This window comes from Zosterops lateralis, assembly GCF_965231275.1.
Source record: "Zosterops lateralis genome assembly, chromosome: 5".
In the NCBI taxonomy this organism is placed as follows: domain Eukaryota; kingdom Metazoa; phylum Chordata; class Aves; order Passeriformes; family Zosteropidae; genus Zosterops; species Zosterops lateralis.
In genome coordinates, this window is record NC_139766.1 from 46116852 (window position 1) to 46138237 (window position 21386).

Below are 21386 nucleotides of genomic sequence, written 5' to 3' on the forward strand. Positions count from 1 at the left end.
CTTTGTGCTGTCCCATTTCATCTAAATAATTGTGTGCTCTGTGTGTGCTCCTTGGAAAGCTTCAGTATTGCCCTTGCTGGCTGGTCTACTACCTCCTTCTTTGTTATTTTATTTTTCAGAAGCCAAGCAGTCATACTGTGAAGCTGAAGGTGCTCCCAGCACCTTTCTTTGAACATTTTGGTTCCTAGAAGTCCAGTCTCTTTCCTGTAAGATGGCTAATTGATTTGACCCCACTAACTTGATTTAATATGTAGTTCCACTTCACCCTGACAGGTCCTTCTGCTATGTCTGTACCCTTCATTTTGCCACATTATTCCCTCCATAACTCTCTGCCTCCCGCCTACTGTGCTGTCCTAGCCTGCTTTTTCCTCAGACTCCTAGGATTTGTGCAGAAGGACACGAACAATCCCACTGCTTTAATTTTCTTTGTAGTCTGCTGGCAACATTTCCCAAGAGTTGGTCTGGAAAGTCCCTGCCACCTCTGGCCAGTCAGCCATCCTGCTCTGGTGTTGCACTTAATATGTGGCTTTCCCCGCCCACCCCCCTCACCATGTCACTGAGAGTTCTGCCAACCAATCTCCTGATGTCTGTGAGTTTTTCCAGATAAGGAAAATAGTTGCTTTCAAGGTCTTTAGTCCAAATTTCTACTTTCTCATTTGTCACCTTCCCAAGTGTCAGGAGAGCTTCCAATTTTTCAATGAAATCTCTGTTGTAAATGTAAATCCATGAGCACAAAGCAAGACTGTGCAGGTGTTAGTACCTCGCCAGCATGCGCTGGACACAAGCCAGTATCCTGGGCAAGAACAGGGATTCCCCTTCTCCCCATCAGCTTCATCCTGTCAGACAGGGATGTCCCATGCTAGGCTCACCATGTGGGTAGGTGCATGGGCAAGACATGTCAGAGCAGGAGCTGTCTCAGACACTGGCTATCCAAGTCACCTTTCTTCAAACCAGCTGCACTCCTTGTGCTCCCTTGACTTGCTGGGAGGCTGGCTTTGATGGACGGGAGCACCCTGAAATTCTCACTCCCACCTCAAAAGCACAGTCAAAAGTTCTCCCTGTCATTCTTTAATAAAATGAGGCAGGCTGGGCTTTTGATCATCAAAGTTTTCCTGTTTGGAAGGAGGAGGAGCCATCTAGTCATGGGTTCATTGATTCCCTGCCCAGCAATGTTTGCTTGGGCACAGCCAAGCCGCACCTCTGATGACTAACAGGCAGTTCTCTCTCTCTTTGATATACTATCAGCTGGGTTTATCAGAGTATCAACACAACCTCCCCACTCCAGGCCTCACCCCTTCTGGCCAGCTCTCCCTGCAGAGCGGGCAGGGGCTACATGAGGGCTGAGCTCACCTCTTATTCCAAGGAATCTTAACAGCAGGTTTTAAGGTACTTATTTACTTTTTTTGGTCTGTACAGGAAGTCTGAGCTAAAAAAAAGAAAAGAAAGAGACAGAAGTATAATTGCTCTGGCACGCCTGCATTCTTACTTCAGTCTCAGACGGGCAGACACTCTTTCTTGTCGGAGCCAGGAAGAGGATCTGATCCCTAAAGATCATCGCCGCGAACGTGCGTAAGTGAAACCTGCAGCCATGCTGAAACAGATATTATCAGACATGTACATCGATCCGGAGCTGCTGGCTGAGCTCAGCGAGGAGCAGAAGCAGATCCTCTTCTTCAAGATGAGGCAGGAACAGATCAGACGGTGGGAGGAAAGAGAAGCTGCTGCAGAAAAGATTTCAGCAAAGAAGCCACTGCCAAGAAAAGGTAAGTCTCTGCCTCCTGACTGCTTCACCCTCTGGCACATACCTGGCCTAGTCAACTGCTTCCTAGAAATAGGAAGCAATGTATCCTTATAGCAATTTTTTCTCCAAGGGACATGGCATAGGCTTGTTTCCAAACATAACTAAATCCACCTGCAATGGGGTAGTTTTGGCCAGGCACACAATGGTTTTTACTCCCTGGCCCAGATATTCTGCCCTTGATCAAATTGCGCAACTCCCCTAGCTGGGAAGACAGGGCTTATTTGCCCCTAGGAGATGCATCTCATTAAGTTTCCCACTAACTGGTGCCTCTGAATCTGTCTTTAACATAACTATGGATTTGAATATCTGTCCTGAGGCACCAGATCTGATGGGCAGTTCCCACTGAGATTTTACATCTGAAGTTCCCTTGCCAGGATTACACAGCATGCTGGCTGCTGGGAACATAGCTTTCTTTTCCCAGGTCTCCCCCACGTATTCTATTTGCAGGTAGATCACCCTCACACAGTTTGGGCAAAACAGTGGTCAGGAATTAAAGCAAGAAAAGAAACAGTGGTGGTTCTTCTCCTTTGCTCCCAGACTCAGAAATGCCTCCTCCACTGACCCAGCTCAAGGGTATGATAAAATTGGCGAGTCTGGGCTGCATCCCAGTCAGCTTTCTTCATGTACAGTTGCTTTTGGGGGGCTCTGTCACCAATAGCAGCTGTAGGGCACAGCAGGTACAACACAGGCCCAGAAAAGCTACCCAGAAAACAGCATTTGCCAAAGAACTGCTTCTTTTCCAGCCAGCAGGAAGTCAGTGACATGGAAACTCGGCGCTGACAATGAAGTGTGGGTCTGGGTGATGGGCGAGCATCCTTCAGATAAATCCTATGCAGCCATCTGTGAAGAGATCCAGGCACAAAGAGCAAAGCGCTTAGCGAGAGAGCAAAACCAGGAGGGCAGGTAAGCACCCTTCAGCTGCAGGACTCCCTGGGCTGATATGGAGGACAAGACTTTTGTCTAGGGACGCATGAGATGGGGTCTTCTCTGTAGGGGCTGTGGTTAGCACTGTCACACCAGCCTTGCACAGGCAGAGGCTGACTTTCTGAGAGGACACACAATGCTGGCAGAGACCAGCTGCAGCCTGAGACTTGCCCTGGCTCACTGAACCTCCTGTGACATGGGTCCTGCATGGGACCCTCTGCAGACCACAGGAAATGCTGATGTTGTCAGTGCAGCAGGTGACAGGCTTGGATCGCTCTGATTCACCGGCAGGTGCTGGGGTACAGCCAGACAACAGTTACTCACCACGAGTCATTAATTTAATTACCCACCTATCTGATTTGGAGATGTAGCTGCCTATGCACATGTGGCATCATTGCAGCTCTGCTCTGCTCACGTGCAGCCTCCTCATGAGATGCTCAGACATCAGAAAGTGACTCTCTCCTAAGTCCTCTCTCTCTTGCATTTCAGAGAGACTGACTCTTCTGCAACGTGGTCTCTACACCCAAAGACAGGACTTCTGGCTGAGACAGATCTTCCTGGGAATAAAAATGCCACTGCAGAGAAAAAGGAGGAACATGGGAGAAGAATGACTGATATTGATACAACAGGAAGAAGCCAGGAGCTCACAAAGGTGGTTTTCCTTTTTCCCATAACTATAAGAAACATGTTTTTTGAGGTCTAGGAAGCAAATCCTGGTTGCTGTAAATACAAATCTGAAAAGAAAAGCCATCTATCTGTTAAAGCTTTTTTACTAGAGAGGAGAAGAAGCTGTGTTGTTACATCCTTCCTTAAGACTTGGGAGGTCCATGTGCTATTTTCAGCTGGAATAGATCTGCTCAGCACCAATGGATAAATTACTCTGAATTCCTTTGCTTTCATTCTCTCTGGGTAAAAAAAGGGGTGCAGTGCTTTTCCTTTTGCACTGTGGCTGGTTTGGATGGCTTTTGGGGCAAGACCAGGGAGGCTATCCTAGGATCCTTAAATAGAAGGCCACAGCCCCCAGACAAAAAATTTACTTTTATGAAAGACCAAATGAAGATAATTTTACCAGAATCATCTGACATGCATATTTTAGATGGTTCTTGGGGGTTTTTATCTTCTAATACAGAAAACAGCTTATGACCTTGATAGCACAGGACAGCTCCAAATAGAGTGTCTGCTTTCCTGTGGTGTTTTATTACAGAAATATTTTTTCCAGAAATAAATACATTTGTGCTTTTTAACTGGCTATAAAAAGCCATTTCCAAAGAAAGGAAAAAAAGAGGAGTTAAATTAACTACCCATGCAACCAGAGTTGAACAAAAGGAACAGGACACCCTGCCAATTTAATGGGAGAAGTCTAACCTCACTATTCAGTTTTCATTCAGCCTTGAATGAACTTGTATGAGTGTATATATATTCTTTTATCATACAGCCACTCCGTACTATGGTATAAAAAGTATGATAACAGAAGATTGGGTTTTGGCAAAATGCTCTCCTACTGCTACCAAAATAGTGAATGGAATTCAGAGTGACTGCCTCTTTTATCAAAAGCCTGAGTCACATGGGGTTTTTCTCTGCACTGTTTGCTGAAGTTGAGCAACTATGTGGGAGATTTTTTTTTTAAAGGAATTTATTAGTCAAAGCTGACGAAAAAAACCCCAACAAACCAAACAAAACCCCAAAAAACAAACAAGCTATCACCAAAAATCTAACCCCCTTTCAAAGTCTTGCACATGGAAATAGATGGTGGCTGTATATTTTCCCTTCTTTTATGTCATTATATTGTTAGTAAATTTTCCCAGGTTTCTGGGGCTTTTGCTGTTAGAAGGAGGGCTCCAGACTGAAGTCCCCTCCTGTATTTTCTAGGCCTGGAGAGCAGCTTTTTCCCACCTCCTGCATTAAAATGTTTTCTCTGAGACCTAGTTCTCATTTAACCTGAGAGATCAAGTGTCATGCTGCAGGAAATAGGGCTGATCTACGAAAAAATGCTGTTTCACACACATTTGAAGTTCCTATTTTCCTGTTGAGGAGAGGGAAATAGTAAAGCCATTTTCATATTAAATATTAGCCAAGTAGATGATGGAGCTAAAGGGAAGTGTGACCTTGGTAAGCAGAATAGTAAAGTTAACTTATCACTCATAGTGCCGTAAGAGGCAGTCAGGGTCTGATGGGGAGGTGAGTGGGTGTTTACTGAAAGCCAAACCTAACAGTTTGTCTGCAGAGGCAGCTCTCAGCTAGGGAATGCTGGCTGGGCTGGTTTTCAGGGAAGAGAGAACATTAAATATCCAGCCAGTTGGATCAGTTTGTCAAGTAGGAGTTTGCAACAACCCAGACACAGCTGCAAACATGCACAGGCAGGTAGACAGCAGGTCCTACAAGGGATTACTTGAGAGGAAGGGAAGAAGTGGACTGTTCCCTGGAAGCACTTGTGAGCATTGCTTAGCAAATCTAGGCATGCTTAGGGCAATCCTGACGCTCCTGACTTCTCGTCCTGTGGTATGTTTGGCCAAACATGATGGGAAAACCCCCACAATGTTTGTCAGAGCAGGCCGGCAAAATCTCTTAACTAATGTCACATAACTGCTTTTGCGTTAAACACCTATTGCACCAAAAAAAGAGCAACTGTCCTAATGTCACATTAATTTCTCACCACTCTTTTGCTCTGCTCAGAGAGAAACCAGAAATGTTCACCAGATGCTGGCAGATTGCCATATGAGGAAGCATAGTTTCCAACAGGTAAGTGGCTACCTATGATGCTCCTAACACATTGAGTGGGGTCAGTGCTTTATCCTAGAGTCCCAGTCAGCTTCAGAGCCTCATGTGAGTGAAGACTGTTCTCACCTTTTGGATCAGTTTTATCCAGTATTTCCATGCTCCTCATGTATGGTGTGATGATTTGGAGATGATACTAAAGCAAGCCAGGCTGGCAGATTGGGGAATAGCACAAGGAAATGCTCCTGATGATTTTTGGTAGGCTGTTTTCCCTTCCTGCCTCAATTGTCACCTGCAGTAAAGACAGAAGGGTCTCTATGTTGTTGAAATTGGAGGGATTCAGCTGGTAAAGAATGGAGTTCCCAGTATTTCAAGGCTAGCTAAAAAGCAGCTCTAAAGCTTGCCTGAGACAAAGCTGAACATACTGTTTCTTTCATAGATGAAGGAAGCACAGAGGAAAAAATCAGAAGAGAACACAGCCCCCCAGGAGCCAATACCACAGAGCCACTCCAGCACAGAGAGCCAGAGAACACTGCAGAAATCAGATGAGAATGAGCCTGAATGGCAAGAATTCTGTAAGATCTTAAAATTACCTTTTCCTGTAAGGCTTGAGAAATTTTAGGGCTCTGCTGGGTCATCTCAATCCTTCTCCTGCCATATTAGAACTGAATAATAGAGACTGGAGAGTATTGCCAAGAAATACAGCACTGTATTATCAGAAATATTTCTGAGTCCACACAGCATTGAGACTAGAGCTGGGCAGGGGAATGGAAAACTTTTCCAACTGACACTATGTTAAAACAAGCAACAAATAGGAACCACATGAGTATAGCCAGTGCAATTAATTTTAAACAAGAAGCTGGCCTTTTGTAGGACTTTGCAGTAACATTGCTCTTGAGGACAAGGATAATGGGTAATAGGGACTAATCAAAAAGGGCTTCCCTGTCATTCAAGCATGATCCCACCTAAGTAAAGGTCTGCTACACTGTCTCATGTAATGAATCCCAATGATGGAAAGGAAAATGGCAAACAGTAAGAGACTTGCAGTAGCATCCATCACTGCTGCCAAATGCTTCCTGAAGGAAAACCTGATGCACTTTTCTTCCCAGTTCCCCCCTGCTGCTCAGTAGATGGCAATGCTGTACCACCAGTTGTTTCCACTTCAGTCTAGGGGTTTTATTTTTCTGACTGATATAAAAAATGCTGACTGGAGAGCTGGTTATTTGTACAGACTCCAGGGTGAGATGGACCTAGACAATCAAGGCAGTTTTACAGGAAAAAAACCCCAAACAAAACCCCAGTCAAGTCCTCCACTTTCCATAATAGTTTCAGCAAGGCTCCTTCCCATCCTCCAAAATTGATTAGCACTTTCAGAACCTTCAAATGATTGATTTGGGGTAATTTCAGTCATTTCAACTCCATAAGCCCTGCCCCCCCCCCAGTTTACATGAAAGGCACTACAGAAATCCATGTCTGAATCAGGAATCAGTGTCTGAAACAAAACCAAGAAATCTTTATCTACAAAGGGACCTGGTATCAAGAAAAAGCACACATTTTTTAATCTTGTCCCAGAAAAAAAAAAGGATTTTAATATTTTAATGGGATAAAAACTGTGCCACTTAACATGTGGGAGACACATGGTAAATGGTCTCACAACTGAGTGAATATTTCTGTTTGTGAAATGGGTTATTCTTCCATTTCATCAAGCAGGAAGATGGCCAAGGGGTAGCAAGCTTTAAACTTGGTGCTTGTTCGCTCCTGTAGGACTCCTTTTTTGTTCCAGTGCGGAAATCCAAGGCAGCAGATGAGAAGAGACGCTCTCTTGCACGGCAAGCCAGAGATGACTACAGGAGACTTTCACTGCAGGGCATCCACAGAGGGAAGCGGGCAGATATTTCCAAGGGTGCCACAGCAGGAGATCGGCGACCACTTCAATATCCACCTCTTCCCCCCAAGCCTAAACTTCCACCTCCTGCAATGGCAAATGGGAGAGCAATTAGGTAAGGAAACTCCTGTGCACTGTGGAAAAGAGAAGGGAGAGATTCTTTTGCTCTACCATGGGATGGTTGAGAAGAGAAAAGTTAGCTCTCCCCATTGTGTGGAAGAGACATCCAGCAGGGAAAAATACAGAGCCTAGGCTATATTCCAGCCTAGGGTGTGATAAGGCCTTCAGGTGTTCATTCCTGGAGGGTAACAGGTTTTAGTTAGTAGAGTGTCCTAAGCCTGGAGCACACAGAGCCCCTATGATGCCAGATGTCCACTGAAAACCATATTCCATATACCTGAACTGGTGTAAACTGCCTGTTTAGGGCTGGTCTTAAAATCTTAAGCAAAATGTAAATCCTTTCCAGAGACTCAAAACCTGTCATTTGAATCTGATGCACAAACCAGAGGTCTTTTCTAACAGGAAAGAGGGAGTCCAGAGGACAATGTCCAATTCCACAGAAGAAAGCATCATCAAGTGGTTCAAAGAGGAGCAATTCCCTCTCCGAGCTGGCTATCTGAAAACCACAGACACAATAGCACCTTGGTTCCATGGTGAGTCCTGGGAATTTCCACCCCAACACAAGTGTTTAAGGAGTTTTTTTCTGCTAACATGGCTGCTAACACAGGCTGGGCTTGGGAGTAAAGCTCCTATACTGGAATCAACCTACAACAACTGGAATACCATTCTGTCTCTTAACACAGCAGCAGTCCTTTTGAGCTCTCCATGTTTGTCATTTATCACTGGCCAAGTGTGGAACAGTTAACAAATAGCAGTTGGCAATGGCCTATTACTAGCAATGGCAGCACTTTCTTTGGGCTACTGGGCAAGAAAACAGTGAAAGGGATGGAAGTGCCATGGACTTGTTTCAGAGCAGATTTCTTGTGAGAACTGTTCTGTCGAGTCCTGCACAAATACTTTTCTCCCTTCAGTTTTGTGTTTTGGTTTTGAACAGGTATCCTAACCTCTAAGAAAGCAGAAGAGCTTCTGAATAAAACAGTACCGGGGAGTTTTCTGATCCGGGTCAGTGAGAAAATCAAAGGCTATGTGCTCTCCTATCGGTCTGTGGAAGGATGTAAACATTTCCTCATTGATGCCTCCAGTGATTCCTACAGCTTCCTTGGAGTGGACCAGCTGCAACATTCAACACTGGCTGACCTTGTAGACTACCACAAGGTGATCATCTAGCAATGCATTCATTAACTGTTTAATTGCCTCAGGGAACTTCAAAATAAGAAAGAATAGATTCAGTTGTTTTGAAGTAGGTAACTAGACCCATTTTAACTGCTGCTTGGTATCTTGTGTGCTGCTCCAGAAGGGTATGTCAGCCTGACTGGTAAAGCCCAGGTGACTTAATACATCTCAGGTATCTTAAATTTGACACTCACGCTCAAAGCACACAGAACTTGCACGCAGGGCCCAAGTTACTTACAAGCTACTTAGCAGAAACATTGATGAGAAGTGACAGCATACTCATGCAAACTCCTTTCTTTTATATTCTTTCCATGGTTAAGGGGCACTGGCACGTTGGGTAAACACAAAATCCTGCTTACCTTCAGCATCAGCATGAAAGAGAGCAAGGTATCTTTATAATATCAAAGCAGGCAAGGGATGGTACTGAGCAAAGGTGAAAAATAGAAGAGGAAGAAGGTTGGCGGGCTCTTGCAAGAATATCAGTGGTGTTTACCAGCACTGACTGCAGTTACATGGGTTTCAAGGAGAGCCAGATGGATTGTTCATTCATTTACTGTAAGATCTGCCCAGGGACAGGACAATAATTTTTCTCCTAGATTTATTTATAATTCCTGTTTCTTTTAAATAAGTGCCTAGCTTAATACAGACATGACTTAACAAAGCTGGACATTCTACCTGGACTGCCTGAACTTGCTTATTGGATGATTTTCACAGTTCAGGCTGAAAGTATTAAAAGCAGGAGTTACTCAGCTATTTTTACCAGAGCTAAAGGATTTAACACCTGGCTATGCACAGCTACATCAAATATAGAGCCAAGCCCACAGTCTGCAAAGAATCCTGCAGACCTCCTGCACTACAGCACATGTGGGCAAAAGAACCCACTCTGCCAAAGTGCCCCACTGGGTTCTGCTTATCACCCACCAGGTGACCATGAAAGAAGGCAGGACCCCACCATGCGTCTGTTGCTAGGATGGAGAATGAGAATGGAAGCAGAGACTGTACTATCAGGGAATTCCCTGCTTAGAACAGGACTTGCCTAAGCAGAGGGTGTGTGCTCTCTCCAGAATCCACCCTTGTCCCTCCCACAAACACAGCCAGAAGCACAGTCCACAATCCCTGGTCCTGCTTTACCTGCATGCTGCACAGTCCTGGCTCCAGCACTTTCTAGGCAGGGCACCACTCCATGTCAGAGGAGCTGTAGTTTCCTCAGGGATGAGCACAGCTCTTTCCTAGAACTGTCAGAGCTGTGTCACTGAGTTATGGCACAGAGCACAGACATTGTGTTATGAAGACAGAGGGCAGAGGGCCCTTCCCTGAGTTCTTCAGTGAATTGAGCTGTATCACACAGTGGTGGAGACACATCCACACCATAACAGAGGCAGGAAGGCTGCTGTCCACCTTGTGAAGTTGTGACAGGCAGGGTCTGTTGGAAAGCTGGTGTTTGATCATATTCTATATTAACAGGATGAACCCATCACTTCCTTGGGGAAGGAGCTGTTGCTTTACCCATGCGGCCAAGAAGACCAAGAGCCAGATTACATCTCTCTCTTTGAATAAACCTCCTCATCTCGCTGGACAGCCCCAGACTTGTAGTCACAAAGAACTTGGAACTGAACTTGGAACTAGAGCTGCTGATACTTACCTGAAATCATAAGTGCTCTTATTTTGTATCGTTCACAACAAAGCAGGAGGAGTATAAGTACTGTTGTGTGCTACAGGATACATCAGCCCAGCAAGCTGCAAAACACCTGAATACGTCCTATAAGATGAAGAGAATGAGTTGATAAAATAATCAGTTGAACAAGGAGATACTGCCATGGATTTTCAGTGGGTTTTTGCAGGTTTCTTGAGGGACTTCTGTATTCAAGCTGCCTTTTGTTCTTGAATGCAAGGTTGTGTGCCATCTGGGAAATAGATTAGTAACTACAGCTGAATGAGATTATAACTTCCTGAAGGCACAAAACAACTTGGAGAGGTGAATCGATCTTGATAACCTAATTTGCATAATGTGAAGCTTATTTCTATAAAATGCTGTGTCCTTGGAAGGAAGGATGTTCAGCCAAACATCCAAGTAAACCCTGAGTGCCTTTCAGTGAAAGGTGCTCTCTGTGACAAGAGATTTCTGTGAAGAGTGAGTGCATTTTTAAAACTCCTCTAGCCTCTGAATATAGATCCCTACTCTTTTAACCTGTATTTAACTCCCACAAAGGCCTTTATGCATTGGGAGGGATTATCCTTTTTTAAAAGGAAAGGAGACTGGACAGAGGCCTTTGTATGAATGACTACCACATGTACAGAGCCTCAAAATGTTAGAAGGAATGCCTATATCAGTATTAATACAGTTTACAGAAGAGTTTTTGCCAGTAAAGAATGCTGTTTTCCAAAATGGAGCTATTTATTGCAAGTTGTGTCCTGATTACTGAGATGCATCTGGTGTAAACCTCATCATAGAACTTGTACTTTCAACATAATATTACCTCTTTTTATCTGTTACAATGCTCTTTAAATACATCATTCAGAAGACTGGAGGAGAGCCGGGACAGAACCACATAATAAATTAGTCTTCATCCAGGTTCCCTCATGTTGTTGCACATGACAAACTCTGCAGCTGAGGGTTGTGATGTGAATCTGCAAACATCATTTTTTAGAGGCACAATCCTCAAGTACTGAACAAGAGTTGATCTTGTTTCAGTTGTTTACCTTTTCTTACCTGTTCCCTTTTTTCTGTTAGATCAGGGCTACTCTACTTAATTTGAAGAAGCAGTCAAAACTTTCAGTCTAACATTAATCTGGGTTTTGCATAATACAGATTTAAAGAAATTGTGATCATCTGGTCCTAACATTTACAACTGTGTTGACAGGCAGTTTCCATTCCAGGAAAGAGGGGATAACTGCACTCCAGTTACAGCAGGTGTCACTTGCTAGAAATAAAGCCTTAATGTAAACTGAGATTCTGAATGTAAAGACACTTTGCCACTGCAAATGACTTACAGAGCTTCTTGAGCAATATATCACATGTATCAAAGAGGTAATTTCAATACAATCTGCACCAATCATGAGAAAGGGTGTTAGATTATTTATAGGGGGGGAAACATCCCTCCTTCCTTCTTTATGAACTGTTTATTTTAAAAATATGGTCAAAATGAAAGGTCCTTCAGAAAAACATCTTTTTTCATGTGAAGAATGTGCCATAGCTGATCTCTCAGTGGAGACAAATTATGAAGTATTTTGCAGACCTATAGGCTGGTAAAGACAGAGAAAAAGTATGTTCTAAAAAGGCATTTTGAGACGCAGGGTGTTAACTTGCAAAATAAGATGCAGGCTGATCTGGCATGGACATAACAGGACACAATCAATTTTAGCTCTAAGGTCTTTAGTAAAACTCCTCAGGGTTTGACCCGCTGACAAGTGGACCAGTAGATTCACTGCCTTTATATTAAACTACTTATTTGGAAATATTGTCTCAGTAGAGCCCAGGGAAAACCACTATCCATTTCACATTATCTCACATCTTTGAGTCAAACCTTAGTTTTTCAAAGACCCACTTTTCTTCTGTGTGGCAAGAAATAGGAACATTTAGATTACTGCACTGACTGCAAAGGAAACTACTTTGCTAGAACAGATCCCCTCAAGACTGGCTTTTTTATTGCTCCAAAATCCAGTTACCCTGAAAAGTCTGTGGAGCAAGGATGTCTTGCAGCTGTTGAGAATCAAGGGTGATGACATGCCTTTGGGAGTTTCTCTGTAGAATGTTTCCTTCTTCAAGGGGTGTTGTGCAAAGATTACAAGAGAAGTCAATTTGAAAATTGTATCCTGGAGACATCATGAATCCTGGAGGATTTGTGGCAATTTGTTTTGGTCAATGACTTTAGCCAGTGCAGCTGCAGTCACCAAAAAGTGACTGCAGCAAGGAGTCTGTCCTCCTCCATCAGGGACGAGGGCCATCTCTAGTCCCTCCTCAACCAAAATCCAATCATTTGTTATTCTGAAAAAGATCACAAACTGCTTTGGGGACAAGGAAGGTAGAGACCTTCATAACAAAAGCTGCTCTGTTGGCTGCTCTCTTTGGATTTCACCTCTATATAACTGGGCTGGAAGACCTGTTAGAGCTCCACTTGCCTGACAGAAACATAAGTAACAGCAGCTTCCCTTTCTCTTGCTGTTCTTCACCTCTCCTGTCAGTGCAGTCTCCACTCTAAGAGAGCCCTGCCAGATCTCTGCTGTGATTAGATTGCCCTGCACATCAATGATGTGGCCAATAACTGTGGACTGGATCACTGATACCATCTCAGGTCTTGCCAAACTGCAGCCAAGGAACAGAAACTGCATAGACAGTATTATTCTTGGCAAGAGGAACAGCATCTCTGTGGAAAAGGACATACATAAAAATCACAAAGGTGCTATTTAAAAACATAAATTGCGGAACTCTGACAGGATCTGGATGTTGTGCTTGCAAAGGTACCCCAAGTAATGAAGTGCTGAATTTATAACTGCCCAGTGCTTAGAACTGGAGACTAGTAGAGGTTTAAAGGGACCTCTGGAGATCATCTGGTCTAGTCCTGCTCTACAAGTGCAACTCAGGGAAGACTGAATAAAACCATCATGGAAATAGTTAAGGTGAGGCTTGAGGTAGGCTATGATTATGAAAGTTTCATAGTATACAACATCCAGTTTCAAATTCAGGTTTAAGTGGAACTGTAGGAACAACTTTTGTCTTGGTGCAGCTGCGTTACCAAACTTTCATATGCACTCAACAAGCCATACCTGTCTCCTCCTATTGCATAATGCTTGTAAAGTTACTTCATCCATACAAAGCCCTTTATAAATAATTTATCATGTGTTCTGGGAACAAAACAGTTCTTTGGAGGATCTACTTGAGCGATTGCTGAAGTTTTTGTTGGCAAGTGATGTATTTTGGGGCTGAGGTTTTAAAGTATACAAAGTTTCTAAATTTTTTGTACTTTTACAATGTTTTGGACACTTGGTGATTTGCAAGGCCAGTGCAATGCAGATCCTTTGCACCAACAAAAGACAAACACATATAAACCTGTCCAAGGAAAAGGTACTTACAGCAGCATGGTCTCTGTCTGCAGAACCTGCATGCAGTGCTTTCAAACGAGGTTCATAGTGCTCTTCCTACTGCACAGCTGCACAACAAAGAGTGGTTCATTCATTGTTCAGTGCTACCTTTCTTCCCCCCAGCTTTTACAAGCCAAAAACCAAATTAAAATCTGGTTCAGACTGCCTTGAATTAATGTGAATCTATAAAACAAAGAGACTGCTCAGAGAAACAGCATTTAGGTAAGCAAATGGGAATTGCAAGCCCATGCAGTTTTTGTTGGCTAGTATATATTAAAATGGTAAATAGCAGTCAGCATTAAAAGAAAATGCTTTATAAGAGCAGTAACTCAGACTTTCAACAGTTTTAGGCAATTGCAACAAAAACTATTACGAAGATGACTAATTTTTACAATTAGTACCTATAATTATCATAAGAGAATTTGCAGGGTCCAGTAGTCCATCATAAACATTTATTTTGTTAATTACAAAAAGCTTTCTATACTTTGGGCAAGACTCTGTATTTGGTTTAGAAGAAATACTTTGGTATAAAGTCAGAAAATGTTCATCACTATTGGTATCTGACATTTGGAGTTTAAAGCCACCTGCTAAATCAATATTACAAGTTGATATGTATTTCCTTTTCTTCAGCATGATAAAGCTTCTGCATTCCAGTGCCTAGGTTGAATAGAAAAATCACTTATCTGAACCCAGTTCCCATCCAGAGGAACACAGATCTGCAGAGCATTTTCCAAGCATTGGAAGGCTGTACTATTTCCTACTAAGGCTAGAAGTAGAAAATGTGAAGTGTGGCAAAATAATTCTCAAGCCAAACAAATTTCATTTAAAAATAAATCTTGAATTACATACAGCATTCTAAAGCAGAAATACACAATCTGATTCACATGATACAGTTTTTGCTCGTTGCTTTTGGTTCACTGTCCACAGAGGAGAAAAAACAGTTTCAACCAACACACATCAAAACAGTAAGGTTTTCTCTTTCTTAAATTTAGAAACCACTTTCTGAGAAACATCTTTCTCTGAATGAACTGGGAATGGCCTGTTAATACACTGCTGCTGTTCCCCCATCCCAGCCCCTTAAAGGGAAAGTATTTTTGGTCACTCCAGCTTTACCATGGTTAACAATCAGATGTCCTCAGAGCAGGAGTCTCTGTACTTATTAAAAAATAGCCCTTTTTAGATATGTCAAGTTAGATGTAGAAAATAACTCCTAATTATTGGCCTACCAAAAGGTTAATCCTTTAAATAACTGTACACATCTAACAAACGTTTCAAAGGAAAAGCACGTCCATTTGTTAGTGTGAATACCTCACTGGTCACATAATAGGACATAATGTTCATTATCTCTGTGATGTGACCTTGAATCTCATCAAGTGTTCAAGTCTTCCCCAGAAGCAAGTGCTGAACAGACAGGATAATGGAGTACTTAAAAGCCCCATTAGAATAAAAACAAAAGTAGGGAGGACAGATGCTTTCCCTCTTCTTTTCCTGCCATCCTGCTGGAATCTCCATCCTCTTCCAGTGTCATCCCAACTTTTCTGGTTAAAACCTCTTTTCCAAAACACCCTCAAGTCCAATTCAGAGGCTTTTAACCTCCCTTCCTGGATTCAAGTCTTCTTACTGCCCAATTTCTGTCTGTGCAGGTGTGTCTCAATCTCTTGCTTGAAAACAAGCATCCCAAGCTGGCCATGAGAAGCCTCGTTCATGGCCTTGGACTGCATGCACATTTTGTACTGCTCTGGAGTCAGCTCATCCAGACACTGCTTCTCATGCCACAGATGGAAGAGACCCCTGACAGGCGTTCGGATCACCATGAGGTTGCTGTGAAGGTACTTGCGGTACAGGTGCACATCTTCACCACCCCAGCCTTTAATGTCCAGATCGAAGCCACCTGGCACAAAAAAAATTCAAAATAAAACTAGACATCTGTTAGCAAACTTGATGCTAATTAATTGCACTGGAGCTGTTTTCTGGCTCCAGTCAGCCCTTTAAAACACACACACTTTCTATGAACATCAAACTGCCCATCTTCAAATCTTTCACTATCAGACAAAAGTTCTTTATTTGTAATTTTATTTGTAAGCAGTGCTTAGATTCTGGTAATTCTATGGACCTAGAAAAAGCACCTAGGAAAAGCCTGGACATCTAACCACAGCAATGCTGCAAATTAGTGACACAGACATATTGGCAAAGGAAAGGGAGGCTGATCATAATTTTCTATGTTTTAGCAAAAAGGCAGGTGTATTGGAGTGTATTTTTCTTACCTATGTTGATAAAATCAGATCTGTACTGGCAAGTCATTCCAAAACCAAAGTCTCTCCAAAATCCAGTTTCTTTTTTAATAATCTGCATGGAGGGAAAGGAATGTTTACATAGAAACAGAAATGCTTTCAGAGTGAGCATTCTGACCTGAATGTGGTCAGAAATAGGAGCAACTGCCTTTTTATTCTTCCCCATGTGAATCCACTACTGGTCCTGAACCCGTTTTTGTAGGTACTCGTCAGATATATCTGCCCCCCAAACAGCTGTGTTCTTAGCTATCATGGATAACCCCCCTGATCCAGAACATCAGGTTTTGCTCCTCTCCTGCTGTTGTAGATCAAGCAGAACAGTATCACACCTCTGGAGTTTACTTCTTTGCAAAGCATCCTCCAAAGTTGTTAGTTTCTGTGGGATTCATACCTGATGTAAGAAACATATTGGTCAACCAGGGAAGCCAGACTCTGCTGTCAGAGCAGGTCATGGTATCTGCATTGAGAACCACAAGAGCTCTAGAAGGAAATGGAGGTTCTATAATCTTATCACACAACTGACAGCTTTTTGATTATGTTGATTTTGAGTAACAAGAAAAATTTTCCATTACAGAACTGTTATATCCACCTAAAGCTGAACTCCAGAAATGCTGGGTAATAAATATATGTCCCATAAAAACCTTTGTAAAAATGAATGGTCTGCCTTCCAGAGATGGACAACGAAAACATTATGTATTACAGGTAGAAGATCAGAGCACTGAGAAACCATGGCTATAATTTTGAAAAGCAGATATCCAAGTACTGATCTCTAAGGTCATAATTCATGCAAGTGAGTGACCTAACCCAATCTGGTGAGACATCTAAGAGCTTCAAGGGACAGGGACAGGCATTAAAATCTTCTGAGCAAGTCAGCAGTATTTCACACTCTTGAATGTCTGGTTAGAAACCTATCCCTTAGCAGCTGCTGTGGAAAATCTTGACTTCCCTTGTGACAGAATTTCAGAGGATGAGGAAAGAGAATTTCCATTTCTGGATTTACAAATCCCACTATTTCCTTTATGAAGAAATGCTCTTCCAAAATTTTCTCTCCTGATTTCTTGTTCATGCCTCTCCTTTTTGTTCATAATTCTTGCCACTTCAAATGCTTTTAAATATTTTTTTTTATTTTACTGCTCACATTGCTATACAATTCATTTCTCATTTTTCCTTTCCTTGAGAAAGCCAAGTCACTGCAGAAGTGAATTAAAAGGAAACAAGATTGTATCTGTCAGGCCTGCACTGTAACAAGAAGTCTCCATCACGATGCCCTTACAGCAAGCTACTCATGTGCATTAGCATTATTATTTCCCATTAGGGCAAGTGGCTGCTGCACAAATCAAATTCTATTGGAAATTTCTGAAGGATTTTTTTTCTCCTCAGCAACCCAAGTTCCAGGACAGAGAGCTAACACTGTCTTGTTTTATTGGCATAGACCTGGCCTTATGCCTGGCAACTAACGTGGGCTAAAAATATAAAAATATACATAAAAATGTGATTTGCTGTACTTCTTTAAATCAAGAAGCTTTTGTAACATAAGCATTACATATTATGATTCAAATATTAGTTATAAATATTTTCACAATCTTGACAACGTACTTTGTGGAATTTATGCTAGCTTGGAAGCTAAACTCTATTTCATTCCCTAAACACAATTCTTACAAGCTTGAAGATCCCTGGCAGGCTCTGAAGCAGAGACAGAAAAGCTTATGTGAATCCCATGGTATAATTAGAGCAAGTTTCTTCTGAGAAAAAAACAGTACAAGGGATTTTCCAGACTCTTTGGTAAAAGGCTTTCTGGCTATATGTCTTGTAACCCAGGGAGCAACAGACAAAAAAATACTTTAAAATATTTTGGATGGTCTTTTCAAACTATTATTCTTCATTTTTATAGAGGAACTGTACAAGGTGGGGGCAGTGATGACAGAAGCCTGCATTCAGATACCACATGATCTTTTTCAACTGTGCCTATCCCTGGGCTCACACCACCCCTAATTCCTACCTACCCAGAACAACAATAGAAGCTAGGATGTTCTGGGGACAGTGTCCAGCCTGGGACAGGATGAGCTCTAGTAAGTGCAGTGCCTGGCAGTAAGAGAGGCAGATGTGGCAGGTTAGGACCTGGCCCAGAGGAACTGAATGAAGCTGCATAGCTGGCTTATGTTACAATTTGAAAGTTCAGGCACTTAGTGGCACTAGTGGGCAGAGGACTGTGACTCACTGACTCTGAAGAGAAGCAAGACTCCCTTCTATCAGGCCTTTAGGTTCAACAACTGTGCAACACCAGAGCTCAAGAAAATGGAGAACAGTGTCTGCAGCAGTGCCAAGCAATGGTTTGGCCACTAACATTCATGTGAATCTCTCTTCTGTGTGCTCTTTCTTCCTCACAACAGCTCCCTCCTCACCCAGGAGACTCATACATGTCTTAATCATATGCCTTATGGCAATGTTTTTAAAATTTTGCTTTGCTCTCACTTCAAAAATAAGCAGGTGAGATGAAAATCAGTGGAGTTGTGCTGTGTTGTATCTGTGCCAGAACAAAGTGACAGCTCCAAGCATGTGATTTGACTCTGGGACACTTTAGAAACACACTGTCTGCTCACAGGCAGTTCAGTTGTGAACTGTGGGATGGGAAAAAGGCCACTGTAAGGTGTTCAAGTAAACAGGAGAATAACTGTGACAGCCCCTGGAATTCTCTTTTTACTGACTGATCTGAGGACTGCTCTGCTTCTTACAAATGTCAGGTCTTCAAATGTAAATAGTATTCAGTGGTAGGAAGAAATCAGAGTAAGCCAAGGACTGCCGTCCCAAGATAGCACACCATGGAGGAATTGTTCACTACTACAGAAATTTCTTCTAGCAGAGAAGCAGACATTTTGAAAAAATTTAGTTTCCATGTAAAAACTTCAAAAAGGTTTAAAATAAATGGCACCAATGTACTTCCCAGTGAAACATACCTGCAGAATTCACAGTAAGGTGAGTGTTATAGTTAATTTTGTCTGTGTGGTAGTCACTGTGCACAAGAAATAGGGAAATGCTATCCAAGAGCACATATACCTTTAAAAATGCTTTGTTCAAATAAAAGCAAGCATTCAGAGAAGTATGTACTTACCAGCTGCTGTTCTAAAGATGGGATGGAATCATGGTGACCATAAATTATACTAGGGTTATACTGGCTGAAGAGAACAGGATAAAATACCTTCTTCCCTGGAAATGACAATGGATTATTTTTTTAAAAAAAAAGCTGTATAAAACACACCTGTCTTTTACAAGGTACAGTCCAGGCCTGACCAAATCCAGACAAAGCCACACAAGTTTTGCACTGAGCCTATGTTCTTTCCTTGAGAATGTAAATGTGAGTATATAATTAATAAAAAGGTCCTGTTCCAGAAAGCACAGGTGCTGAAGGCAAAAGATTCTTTCACAATGGGAGCAGGAACTGTTACAACTGATTTACAGTAGCTTCATTACCAATTCAAAGGCAAGAATACTCTGTTGAGGGATTTTACATAATAGGTAGTACCTGTTGAAAGACAATGCAGTTCATGAGAAGCAGTACCTGGCTCTGTGTTCAATCTACAGGAGTTCAAGAATTCGGCTGTGAAGTATATGTCCACATCGCAAAAAAAGAGAACAACATTGTTTCCTTTCCAAAATCGAGCACCAACATCTAATCCTTTGCCCCTGGAAAACTCTTCATTCAACTGGATGAAGGTAAAGTTCTTGAAGTTGGCTGACCTAGAAAGAAAATATTCAGCAATTTACCCCATCCATCCAGCTCTTAATACAAGTCAGGAGTGGGAACCCCATATAAAAGAATTAACGTAGAAATCTATAGTATCACAGTTCTGAGGGCAGCTGGAGGGAAAAGATGTCCTCTTTGACTCTTGAGGACATTTCCACCATGTCTATCTACGTTCAGAGCTTGACCTGTTGTACTCACACGCTAGCATTCCTGTCACAGATTTTCTTTGGGCAGATCTCACAAGAATCCTAACAAGGCTTAGATTAACAAAAATATCTTCAGTATGCAAATTTCAATTACCTGTAGTTACATTACTGTATCTATACAAGGGTCTTCTTCCTACATGGTGAAGACAAGCAAAAGACTGCAGTGCACCATGATCTCGACAAACACAGCTATGTAAGCGAACTCGACAGAGCAGAACTGGCCAAAAGTATCCAGTTCCTTTGTGCTCTGAAATTGTCTTCCACCTGCCTTTGGAAGTCAGCTTTCAGTCCTAACAGTTAAAGCTGCTTCCAAAGAACTAGAGAGTTACCAGTGTGTGTGGGGAAGGAAAAAAGGAAGGAAAAAAAAGCAGTTGCACTGAGGTAAATTGAATTAAAATCTGTTCTGCAGTTCTAAAGACCACTCTATGATACTCTCTATGTAACACCATTTTTATTTGATACAAAAAGAAAGCTATTTTCTGCAATGCACTTTAGAACCTTTTGGCAGAACAATGAGTTTTGATTTATCAAGCCTCCATGTAGGATCGCTGTATATGAACAGCACACACCCGATGTTCAGGTACTTACTTAGAGGTATTTTCAAGTATTGATTTGACTTCATTCATTTGTTCCTTTCCAAAGTAAACTACAGTGAGGTGAATTCTCCCATCCTGCTGAATGCCCATTTCCCTGGAAAAAAGAGACAGATTTGTGACTTGTCCCAGAAATTATCTTCCTTCAATAACCTACAGCAGCTGGGCAAGGCAGAGTAGGGTAAACCTCAGAGGTGTTCCTGGAGACATAATTCACTGACAGATATTCTTGTCCTGACAAAGCAGCTCCCTTTCTCCCTTAGAAGAGACAGAAGTCTATCTTTCAGGCAGATTAGGTATAAGCTCTCCAAGCAGCATTTGTTATATTAATAGGACACTGTTAAAAGAGGCCATCTAGCCCCAGGAAGAATGATCAGGCAGGCAATAACTTCAGCACTCAGGAGAATATGAGAAGGGGAATTTTTATAATACCCTATCTCATAACCTTCAGTTTTTGTAACAGATATTCCAGAGTTCAGATCTTTGGCGTTTACTAAAACCTAAGATTTAAGCAGAGATCAAAAGCATAGCTCAAGGGTAAGACCAATCTGAACAAATGCTAAAACCGTGCCGCACTTGCACTACAGCACTATGTTTAGTCAGCAAGAGTTCATCTATAATCAGCAGAGAGATCACCATGACCAGAGCGTGATTTCTCCCAGTTTAAAACAAGATAATCAGAATACTAATCAGAAGGCTAATTTAGACAAGGAACCTATTTTTAGATGAATGTAATCAGACAAAACATCCCATTGTAAGAGCCAGTATCTTTTGATAACAGTCTTTTCTGGGCAGCTATTTAAAGTTACATCTCAAGTAAGTTCTCCCTCTGAACATCATGTCTGTGCTGAAAAATA

General features: G+C 42.2%; 2 protein-coding genes across 6 annotated transcripts in view; one reads left to right on the forward strand and one right to left on the reverse strand.

Annotated features, from left to right (window-relative positions):
- The first annotated feature begins 1173 nt into the window (after positions 1 to 1173).
- SH2D4A (SH2 domain containing 4A) lies at positions 1174 to 11659 on the forward strand. 2 transcript variants are annotated; one of them, XM_083860891.1, is made up of 10 exons: positions 1174 to 1386; positions 1492 to 1763; positions 2545 to 2704; positions 3215 to 3377; positions 5399 to 5464; positions 5880 to 6015; positions 7224 to 7440; positions 7848 to 7978; positions 8380 to 8600; positions 10083 to 11658. In XM_083860891.1, the coding sequence occupies exons 2-10, from the start codon at positions 1589 to 1591 to the stop codon at positions 10173 to 10175; spliced, it is 1362 nt and encodes a 453-aa protein (XP_083717017.1). In that variant the 5' UTR covers positions 1174 to 1386; positions 1492 to 1588; the 3' UTR covers positions 10176 to 11658. The 2 variants fall into 2 exon arrangements, with proteins under 2 accessions (XP_083717017.1, XP_083717018.1); XM_083860892.1 differs by lacking the exons at positions 1174 to 1386; positions 1492 to 1763 and adding an exon at positions 2203 to 2392 and having other exon boundaries at positions 2549 to 2704; positions 10083 to 11659.
- A 2473-nt stretch (positions 11660 to 14132) lies between these two features.
- Positions 14133 to 21386, reverse strand: part of CSGALNACT1 (chondroitin sulfate N-acetylgalactosaminyltransferase 1) — a 42279-nt gene continuing 35025 nt past the window's right edge. For all 4 annotated transcript variants that reach the window (XM_083860985.1, XM_083860986.1, XM_083860987.1 and 1 more), the window contains 5 exons: positions 20525 to 20626; positions 19545 to 19723; positions 19098 to 19192; positions 15962 to 16043; positions 14133 to 15588 (listed from right to left, as the gene is read on the reverse strand). In XM_083860985.1, coding sequence (XP_083717111.1) covers positions 15305 to 15588; positions 15962 to 16043; positions 19098 to 19192; positions 19545 to 19723; positions 20525 to 20626 — 742 coding nt within the window. In that variant the 3' untranslated portion in view covers positions 14133 to 15304. The remainder of the gene's footprint in view (positions 15589 to 15961; positions 16044 to 19097; positions 19193 to 19544; positions 19724 to 20524; positions 20627 to 21386) is intronic.

Excerpts from the sequence above, each read along its gene's own strand:
- SH2D4A (XM_083860891.1), top strand. The coding sequence starts at position 1,589 with ATGCTGAAACAGATATTATCAGACATGTACATCGATCCGGAGCTGCTG. Across the intron at positions 7,979-8,379 it reads AATAGCACCTTGGTTCCATG|GTATCCTAACCTCTAAGAAA; the intron begins GTGAGTCCTGGG and ends GGTTTTGAACAG. Across the intron at positions 8,601-10,082 it reads ACCTTGTAGACTACCACAAG|GATGAACCCATCACTTCCTT; the intron begins GTGATCATCTAG and ends CTATATTAACAG.